Source organism: Triplophysa dalaica, chromosome 16, assembly GCF_015846415.1.
Source record: "Triplophysa dalaica isolate WHDGS20190420 chromosome 16, ASM1584641v1, whole genome shotgun sequence".
NCBI classification, from domain to species: Eukaryota; Metazoa; Chordata; class Actinopteri; order Cypriniformes; family Nemacheilidae; genus Triplophysa; species Triplophysa dalaica.
In genome coordinates, this window is record NC_079557.1 from 12,552,643 (window position 1) to 12,563,643 (window position 11,001).

Sequence of the window (11,001 nt, forward strand, 5' to 3'; positions counted from 1 at the left end):
TGTTGATCACAGTAGGGAGTGATCTCTGGATTTTAAGTATTATGAGATTTTGACTTTGATCTAGTTAAGTCTATCAACTGCTAAATACAATGGTGTCAAGACTGTAAAAGCTTTTATTTATATCATATTGCCAGAGTTCATTAGCAGTAACATCATTGCCAACAAGGTGGCAAAGACAAAATTAATCCTGGCTTGGAGGGCAACTGTCCAACAGTCAAAATAGATCACCTATGTCATCTTTAGATTACTTTTGACATGTTGTGTAAGATAAAGTTGCTCACATGCGATGGGTTCAGCAGGATTAAATTAGATTAATCACACTCATACCAATCTCCCGTAGGAAGGCCAGCTTGCTGTGCATTATTTGTACGAATTTTTTTGTCAGAAATTAACTGACACTTTTTCTTACGTTATTCTAAAAATATTTATACGCATGCTTTTATAAGACATTGTAGCAAGTTCATTTGTAGGATTGCAGTGCATTCAGGGTGCAGACCACATGAAATGCACGCCATTTGTCAATTAAAAAATGGGTTACAGTTTGCTGCAAATCTTTCAGTTTTTTTATATCAACATGTTGTTTCCGAACCGGTATTGTTTTTTTTCCATAATGGAACACAAAGCAAATATTATTATTTGACCATTTTTATAATAAATCAAGTTTTTAGTGTATATTATATTATTTTATATATAAAACTGTTTTGGGAACAAATTGGAGGGGGGCCTTTCAATATTGGTGAATACAAATTGGGGGCCTGGAGTCAAAAAGGTATTTTTCACAGTACTTAAATGATGAACAGTTAGATCTTCTGCAGAACATATATTCTTGCGCTCCTATGGAAGAAAGAGTGTCGTACAGGCTTTGATTTTGACTAGATGATGACAGAATTTGCATTTTTGCTTGAATTATTGCTTTAAAACCTTGTTTTCGAGGGGGTATTTCGAAACGGTCAAATCTTTCATGTTTCCATCTGTCCCTTTCATTATCTTTCCGTTCTCTTGTTTTTCAGTTTGTATCTCCACTGTCACTCTGTATTTCTGTCTCTCTCTTTCAAGCTATCATCTGCACGTACCCTCTACAGCCCTCCATCCCCAACTCTCCGTCCGCTTTCATCATCCTCACCCAGCCCACAGAAAGCAGCGCACCTTCAGGCCATCACCAGCGAGTGGCTGGCCCTCACTCTGGGTCTGTCTCCTTCAGGAACTCCTGCCCCAACACCTCCTCCCTTCCCTTCCAACTTCCAGCTAGATTTTGAAGTGCTGGATTCTGCCATTTCCCTCTCACCTGCATTGTCCATGCTGGGCCGCTCTCCAGCCCTCACCCCCCACATCTCCACTCCATCGCTCAAAGAGGGCCACTTCATTCCCATCTCCTCCCCAAAGTCCTACATGTCTCCTGATCCCAGCCCATCACCTCAACCTTACCTCACTTCTGCCTCAATCACGCCTTCCCCCACCTCATCCACATTCGACTACAGCCCCAGGTCTAGCAGTGTCATAGAGATTCTGCCCATCCAAAAATCTGATTTAACGCTGAAAGAACTGCAGCTCTCGGAAAGCAAAGAGCACCACGAATCAGGCAAGACAGATTCTCCTAAACTGTGCAGTCCTGTTGACCTAGCTGTTTTTGAGAAACACGTGTCTCACAAAGACACCCTGTTTCTAAAAGACACTGAGGATGACCTGTGCGAGGAGTTAGTGTCCATCATTAAAGCCAGCCAGTCAAAGGGGGCGCTTGTAGAAGAGGAGGGATTTTATCACCAGGAACCAGAAATTACAGAAAAGTTACCTAAATTGTTTATAGAGGAGGACACAAATGATGACAACAGCCAGTCCCTGACATCAAATACATTTAGTCCAGTATTATCTGACCACAATGAGTGGTCAGATTTTGAGGTAGAGCTCATTGTGGGGTGATAACTCCAAACTGTATTATAATATCTACATTTTCAAAAGCATCAGTGGTGCATTTCACGAATATGTTACACTTCCGGGACTTTCTTTTTAAAGGATTTGAAGCACATATCCCATTTATGTTTATGAGAAAGATTGTATACTGCATGTTTTTTTGACTGTATTATTCAATTGACAAAAAAATGTAAGAATTTTGAGAATCTATTGAAAAACTGTGTGCAAGCATAACATCTCAAATAGTCAACATTCCTTAAACTTGACAAACATGAATGTTGAACTTTAAACTGAAAATAATGTGATTACATTTATTTTTGTGTCAAGTTTAAAGAATATGATTTTTTTGTTATGTTGTGCTTTATCATGTTTGCTCATTATTTTGGTAATTAAAATAAATGTAAAATTATCAATAATTAGTATGTTTACCATGGATTTACAACGTATTCAATATGAATTGAGTAGATTCTTAAAATTCTTATATTATTGTATGATAAACATTATTTAGTTATGCTACAATGTAAGAATTTTGAATTTATTAAATTCATATTCTGTTTAAGACGATTCATGAATTAATTTTGTATTATAAAAAGTAAAAACATTTAAATTACAAAAACATTCCTTGATTTTCAAAAAAACTTACATCTAAAAATGGAAATAATATAAATATTTTTGTCAAGTTTAAAGATTTATTTGTAATTTTTGCTTTATTATGCTTATAAACAATTGAAATTCATCAATAATTAGTAGGTTCACAATGTGGTTACAATTTATTCAGTGTGAATTGAATAGATTCTCAAAATGTTTAAAAATAAGACAATGATGAATTAATCATACAACAAAGTAAGGATTCTGACAATCTATTAAATTAATATTTACATGGTAAAGACTAGTTATGAACTAATTTTAATTATCAAAAATTATGGTTAAGCTTTTTAAAGTACAATATTTCCCCATTTAGAAAATATTACATTCCTTAAAATTGACACAAAAAGAAAAAAAATCTAATAAACTACCTAAAACGAAATAAAAAAGCATTCAAACATAAACAATAAATAAATAAAATATTTGAAACCTGTAGCATGATTTACAGACTAATATATACTGTAGTCTCATTATCTCTGTTTTTACATTAGCTCACTACAATCGACCTTTTTAGCATTCAAAGGATCAGCGTTGTACCCTATTCGTGAAAAGTGCCCCGTAGACCAGCCTATATGTTTATATAAGCAGGGTAAAGTTTCCCAAAATGCCTTTCCACATCTCTCTCCCTTGTCTTCACAGATGTCGTTGCCGTTTATACACCCCACATCAGCTAAATACTCTCCCCCCTCCCCACGTTCCACCCCACTATTGCCTGGGGTGTCACAGTCTCCCCCTCTCTCTGCAAAACTGTCCTCTCGACAGGATTTTCGTTCCCAAAAGGTCAAGGTAATGACAAGGTGCTTGTTAGTGACACGTCCCCATTCCAATCTTACCCCCCTCTATTCTTACTAGCTTCTAACATTTTCAGGTTATGTGACCTATGTAACGTTTATGTGTATCTGAGTGCATCATTGTTGCAGTATACATTACCAATAGATATTTTTCTAAGCATAATGAACTCATTCTGTAAATAAATGAACGTTTGTCTGCCATATAGGAAATTGTTATGTTCAGATAGAAAGCTGGAGTAATTTAAGCAAATATATCCATGATTAAATAATAATGAATCCTCCAACTCCCACCACCCTGATTCCAATCCTCCCCTTTTACAGTAATTGCACTACCCATAATCACATGACCCTTAAAAGGATATTTATAGGCTTTTTCCTGGAAGAATGGTACAAATAACATCATAATAAACAGAGCTCGTGTAATGGATGCTTGGCTGGAGCAACTGATACATAATGAGAAACAATTAGACAGATGCACAATTGTCTTCATGCACTAATAGTCTAAAGAAAATTCTTAAATTTGATGCCAGGTCCACTCATTCATGTTAATATTTTTATAGTTTTTTTTTTTTTTTTGAAAAATGTGTGTACATTGATTTCATAAAACCCCATTTAAGAGTCTCCTGGTTGTGGTTCTTTCAGCCTGTGTTAAGGCGTGATGTTGCGGTTGTCGGTAAGCCCCCTCGTAGCCCTGTGATGTCTAGGAGGTCCTGCGGATCGCCTGTTAGAGGTCTAAACTTTTCATCATCTCATAGGGTAGGGAATATGTGCACCTTGTGTGTTAATGGCTCATTGACTCGAGAGAAATTGTTTTTAGGCTTTTCAAAGTATCCCTACACAAATCATGTCATCCAATGAATTTCACCTTGGAATTCGCAATGTTACTTTTTTGCAATACAAGACCTAGAAATAACTATTGAAGGGCATGATACGAGACATTTTGTTTACTTATTGTATGCGTATGATATGTTGACATTATTGTACTCTATACAATTCATTTCATCTGTACCGTATCCAATACTGTGTAATATATGAGGGATTAGGGCTGCACGATTAATCGCATCTAAATCGTGATAACGATTGCCACAATTAATTTTACATAAACGTTATGATATTAATGTTTTAAAAGCAAGCACAAAACTCCCGATAAGGTCAGAAAATCATCGCAAACCTCTTATCTTTTAAACTGCCAAAATGTCACTGCATTTCTACTAATTTAATACTTCTTTGCAAAACCCACAATTTGGGGGTGTGACCAATAGTAATACAACAAGAAATAAAAAATGGAGTAGCAACGTTTCATTACATTCCGCAGGGTCACAAATTGTTAAACTTGTTAAAAAGAGTGTTAAGATGATTGATTGTGTGCTTTGAAATATGGTGTAGAAGAAGTTCAATGGCAGCAGATTATGACCTTCATTGGCTTTAAAGTATAGTACAAAAGTTCCGAACTGACAAAATAATCGCGATTAAAATGTTGAGCAAAATATCGTGATAATCATTTTACTCATGATCGTGCAGCCCTATGAGGGATACTTCTAACACTTTGTCGGCCTTGTTTGTTTGTATCGGCACGTTGTACAGTTGAGGAAATAACATTTAATACCTAACACAGGTTGGATTCTGCATGTTTCAATAAATGTGTGCTTAAACTGGTTTTTCTGCATGACCTTTGGATCTGGAACAGTGGATCTCTGCAGACGTTCAGTATGTGTGCTGGATAGCGTTTTGTGGCTCAAACCAGCAGAAGAGACTGGCTTTTTCGCGCAGTATTGGTTAAGCCGTGTGTTCAGAGCGTGCTTTGATAACTCATGGGAATGTCCCAATGATTTCTTCTGTGTACACAGCTTAAACAAGGTGTACTCCCCAGGGCCAGGCAAGCCACCTATTCCCCTCATTTCCTTCCAAAGAAGGGGAGTACAGTCCTCGTTTCCAGAATTTCAGGCATTTGTTTCGAAGTCCTTAAAGGGACAGGTCACCCAAATAGGAAAATTCTGTAATCATTACCTCGCCCTCGAGTTGTTTCAAATCTGTATACATTTCTTTGTTCTGTTGAACATGAAAAATATATGTTTTAGAGAATGTAGGAAACCAAACACTTCTGGGGCACTTTTAACTAGCATTTTCATTTTTCCTACTATGGTTTTCAGTGGTGGCCAAGAGATGTTTGGTTACAAGCATTCTTCCAAATATCTTTCTCTGTGTTCATCAGAACAAGAAATGTATACAGATTTGAAAAAACTCGACGGTGTGATGACAGAGTTTTTATTTTAGGGTGACCTGTCCCTTTAAAGCAGACATATTGTGTAATACAGTATGTTGGTTAAGGGCTTAGAAACCGAGATTTTCTTTGCCCCGGTAGTCCTGGATCTCAAACGTATTTCATATGATCAAGCAGAAAACTAACAGTTGCACTTTTTAATGAGTTAATAGTGTTAAGGTGTGCTTGATCAGACCTGATAAGTTCAGATATACAGTGGATCCAGGTCTGGCTTGAGGCTTTGCATTAATGATTTTTTGTGAGGTTTTGCGGCTGCTCCTATCAGATGAACATACAGTGAAACCTAAGACAGAAACATTTAAAATGTGCTTTCCTGTTTTCTATTTTTCAGTCTCAAAGACAAGCATATGTTCATGATCCTCTTCAAGGTGTAGGAGAACCGTGAGTAACTCATTTTTCATGCGGTTCACTTTTTCTAAATGTGTTACACATCCTCAAAATGTGATTTAGTTGTTATACTTTATGCACTGAAGTTTTGTTACAGAAATCGCTTGTCTTGCAGATTTCAAGCACTGTATACCTATACACCACGAAATGAGGATGAGCTGGAACTCAAGGAGGGAGATATTGTTGACGTCATGGAGAAGTGTGATGACGGATGGTTTGTGGGTAAGACTGGATACTCTCTTTTACTGGACTGTTTAAGTGAAGTTCCATTACTTGCCACTAGCTGGAGCTGTACTCCAAAGAAAATCTGCTATGTTACACTATTACAGGATAGATGGTTAGATTGATTGGACATAAATGTGACAGTAACTGTCTAATACTGGCTAAAGTCTCATATTCTGAAATTAGAAACATAAAATTTTTATTACAAGCATTGAAGTGATAGTTCATTTTAAACCTGTCTGACGTTTTTCTTCTGCAGAACAAAACAGAAGATATTTTGAAGAATGACAGTTCCCAACTACTTGAATTGTATTGAAAACCATTGTCGTTTAATTACCAACATTCTTCAAAACATCTTCTTTTGTGTTCTGCTGAAGTTTGAAATGAGAAGAGAGTGAGGAAAATTATGACAATTTTCATTTTTGGGGGAACTATCACTTCAATGCTTGTAAATCAAATTTTGATGTTTCTAATTTATTATGTCAGAATTTTCATCTGGTGTCACAATGATTTCAATCTTTGACATGGCCTTACTAGGTCAATATTGAAGATATCAAGGTTATATTTTTACAAAATCATTCAACATAATGTAATAAATATATTTTATGTTGAAAACAGTCAATCACAAGAAAAAATACTTTAGCTTATTTTTTTAGGCATGGTCACGAATGCATAGTGGTGATATTTTATATTGAAACATTTTAAGGGACATCCAGAAGAACCAAGTTTTTTGGAACCTTTCCTGGAAACTATGTGAACCGCCTCTGAATTGACCCATCTATCACACATCTCTGATGGACAGACATCTACAGAAGAGTGATGGAGAATGACACCTGTGGCTAACTGCTGGATTTAGGACGACTTATTCCGGTCATCAACCTGATGGGCTAACGGAAGAAGCAGAAGCCAGTGACATTTAAAGGGGTTATGGCACCATGTTACTTGTTTCCAGTGTGCAAATGATTCAAATCTGGAAGCATTGTGTTAAAAAGGAATTTCATTAATGGCTTTAAAATGTTTGGTTGCCTACATGTTTAACATTAGCTGAAAAAAACAGTATGTTAACCTTTTCGAAAAGCTGATGAATTTTAACATGATCAATCAAGTGCCCTATTTATCATTTATTTATTAAGGCGTTTTTGTTTCATTGGAAGAGTAAGATACAGTAGGTGAGGAATGTTCTTCTTCTGCCCCGATGTATGATCTCATCTAGATTGAACAGTATTGCAATGTCATGTTTGTGCCAGACACACTGAATGTTACAGGTATGTTCCCGCTAACATGTATCTTTCAGTACGTGATCTCATGGGTGGAGAATGGCCTCCCATTTTCTAGGGCTCTACTTTCTTCCTCCAGACATTCCTTTGAGCATTTGAAGGATTTTACAGATCAGAAAAATATTTTTGTATTTTCAATCAAAATCGGTTTTAGAATGCAGTTTCCCTAGCAAAAGGCATTTTGCAAAAGTAGGTGCTTTAACTTTCAATTTCAATCTTTTTGAGTCTCTACTGCCTTCAAATAACTTTGTGTTGGGTGACCTTGCACATCACTCTTGGTTTTCAGTCTGTAATCTGTTTATGGCCAATGAGAGGAGCATGTGATGTCATAAGTACATTTTGTATGTCACCTTCCAGATATTCAGACTGGTTCTTATTAATGAAATGAAACACTTAAATCTATTGTGTTTATCTTATCATTCAGCAAACTTCTTCATTATGATAAACTTAATATATTTTTCCATGTTTTTGTTCGTATAACAACTAAGCTTTGCCTACGTTTCATCACTTATACATTTTAAAACATGCAAAATTGAAAGCTTCATCACGTTATATTTGGGTCCGTACAAGAACTGTAAACGTGTCAGTCAATAGAAGCACGAACCAGCAATCGATGTATTTTAGGTAATATTAGGCTGTTGCTGTGTTGTCAGTATTCTTAAATGTGCATCTTGCGCATGTTGTTTCATAAAGAACTGATCATGTGTGAAACTTTCAGCCGGCCACATTCATTCGTCTACAATGATGTGTGTGGGCATACACAAAACATTCAACCTGCGTCCTTAACCATTGATTTCTAAACTGGTTCTGTTAAAGCATCCCAGTCTTCCATTCTAAGCACTAGGTTATCAGAAAGAGTTTGAGGACTGTTCCTGGTGCATCATTTTACCAAATATCTTGTGTACGGTGTCATGGTTTAAACATTTTAACGTGACGTGTCAGGAAATGAATGTTTATAATATACAGATCACTGTGATATGTTTAGTACTTAAATCTGCTGGGTTGTTTTCAACAGAGCTTCAACAGGGTTTAAAGTGCTAAAAGTGTTTGATGGTTCCTGGATGGGTTGAAACTGATAATTTCTGTAATAAAAGCACAGCGGTCAGTACGTACTTCAGTGATGCAATACTCTGTCTGCAAAGCGTACCAAGCTCTTCCTGGAGAGAAGTCCTAAACCATTGCCTCTTGTTATATTCAAAACTAACTGATAAAGGCAAGCATATGATCGATGATTTTTTTTAAATCGTTGCCTTTTCTCTCTGTTTGGAATACTGCATAAATAAAATCTGTCTGAACTAATGTTTTCACCAGATTATGGTTTTTCCTCCTAGTATGTATATTTTTGTCATAAAGAAGACTTAATGGAAAGCACACTCTAGTGTAAAGATAACCATGGATTTTCAGATCACATATACTCCTACTAGACAAACTAGTCCCTGCAGACTGTCCCAGTCTATAAACAGACACACTGTCATGGAGTTGTCCCTCCTGTTGCTATGGCAACACAATAAACAGTCGGTGCAGTGCCAGTTTCTCATCCAGAGCACTCATGGGGAGGAAGGGGTTTCTGTCTAGACTATGTGCTTTGTTTTTATAAAGCAAATTCACTGTACACTACCTACTGTACAAACTTTATTGTGTTTTGTTTTGCCACTGGTTTTAAGGGATAGTTTACCCGAAGCATGAAAATGATGTCATAATTTCTTCACCCTCATGTCATCATAAACCTGTATGACACAAAAGACATTTGAAAAAAAATTGGGAACCGAACAACAGTGGCCACCATTCATCTCCATGGCATAGTGACACAAAACCTCGGAGGCATTTCTTCAAATATCTTATTTTTTGTTCCTCAGAATCATAAAGAACTCATCAAAATTGACATATTTTTATGGGTCACAGTTTTCTTTATTTTGACATGCTCACTTGAGCTGCGTTCAGACACAAGCGACTGTGTCCCAGCCAGTCTCTTGCTACGAGGTTGTTAAGGCACTATAGCTTTTAACATTATAAACAAAACGTTTAGTAACATAGCTTTCCTGTAGCTCAGTGGATAGAGCACTGAGCGCTGCCAATGTCATGGGTTCGATCCCAGGGATTGCACATAATAAGAAACAAATGTATAGTATAATGCAATGTAAGTCGCTTTGCCAAATGCATAAATGTAACAGACGAGAGATGGCTGACATGAGCTCCTCTGCTCTACTCCTATTGGTAGTCGCTCCCTGAAGTCGCTGATCATTTGCATTACGTTGAGCATATCAGAGATTCTCAAAGTATTTATTGAAACATCATATTTGCATTCAACAACAAATATGCAATATAATATGTCACATTACTCATGTCCTTTTGTCATAAAACTCCATCAGCGTCAAATGCATACATGCAATTTTTGTTATTACAATTCAAGCGTTCTCATAATTTCTGAAACTGACAGCCATCGTTTAATTTTATGATAATGTCGTAAGTGATTCCTGCCTGTCGCAACATTCGCTACTCTGCCTTCACTAAAAAAAGTATATTTTTATCATAGTAAAATCGACATATCGTTACTAATTTAATCGTATTGTTTGGTTTGAAATATGTTGAACATTAATGGTATGGACAAGGAATCGATTCCTTAAATGAATAACTGTTTTCCTCACAAAAGCGGTTTATATGGTGTGAAGCGCATTGACATCCATTCAGACGAAACTGCCTCTGGTCTCCTTTCCTGTGTACCGGCGTTAGCATTAGCGGTTACACCCTTTTGGCTAAAGGTTGCATGCTTTCCTTAAAATGGCTTTGAGCATATCTCAACTTTGTCGAGTCACTAGAGATGCCCACGTCCTGTCACCATTGGTCGGTTTAGCTCGTGTCACTGGATGGCGGGGTTTTACATAATTTAACATGGGCCGGATTCACAAAACATTCCTCTGCCATGTTTTTTCTTAAAATCTAATTTAAAGGTCCAGTCAATGATATCTAGCGGCAAGGTTGCGAATTTGCAACTAACCTCTCACTACACCCCTCCCTTTGGAAACACTACCAAGGCTGTCAGAACATGACGAATTACATGCAAGAAGACCCACAGTGTGTGTAGATAGAAAAAGCTCATTCTAAGATAATAAAACATAATGTTTCATTGTGTAAGCTCTTTATACACCTCTGAAGACATATGTATATTATATAGCATTTCTATCAATAGATCATCCCAAAAATTACACACCAAGAAAAAAGTTAGGAGTGTTTTTTACATTATTCTAGAACAAAGTGAATCGTAACCGAGAGGGTCACAAGAATTATGTTGTAGTAAAACACAAAAAGTATTATAATAAGTAATATAGTAATATAGAAAGTAATATAATACTTATTTAATGCTACTCTAACTAACTAGCTAACATGCGATCGTGGCGTTTAACACATCAAATGCTAATATATTGTATATAGGCTATAGAAAATGTGAAGCTGACGTCACGTCTCGCCTTATGTTGCATGTTGCAGTTGCGCC

General features: G+C 36.5%; 1 protein-coding gene across 11 annotated transcripts in view; it reads left to right on the forward strand.

Annotated features, from left to right (window-relative positions):
* sorbs2b (sorbin and SH3 domain containing 2b) overlaps window positions 1-8,810 on the forward strand; it is a 45,579-nt gene extending 36,769 nt beyond the window's left edge. For 10 of the 11 annotated variants that reach the window (XM_056769349.1, XM_056769358.1, XM_056769351.1 and 7 more), the window contains 6 exons: window positions 1,057-1,896; window positions 3,193-3,339; window positions 3,987-4,100; window positions 5,957-6,006; window positions 6,128-6,234; window positions 6,941-8,810. In XM_056769349.1, coding sequence (XP_056625327.1) covers window positions 1,057-1,896; window positions 3,193-3,339; window positions 3,987-4,100; window positions 5,957-6,006; window positions 6,128-6,234; window positions 6,941-7,002 — 1,320 coding nt within the window. In that variant the 3' untranslated portion in view covers window positions 7,003-8,810. The remainder of the gene's footprint in view (window positions 1-1,056; window positions 1,897-3,192; window positions 3,340-3,986; window positions 4,101-5,956; window positions 6,007-6,127; window positions 6,235-6,940) is intronic. The other variant, XM_056769354.1, reaches the window with a different exon arrangement.
* The last annotated feature ends 2,191 nt before the right edge of the window (window positions 8,811-11,001 follow it).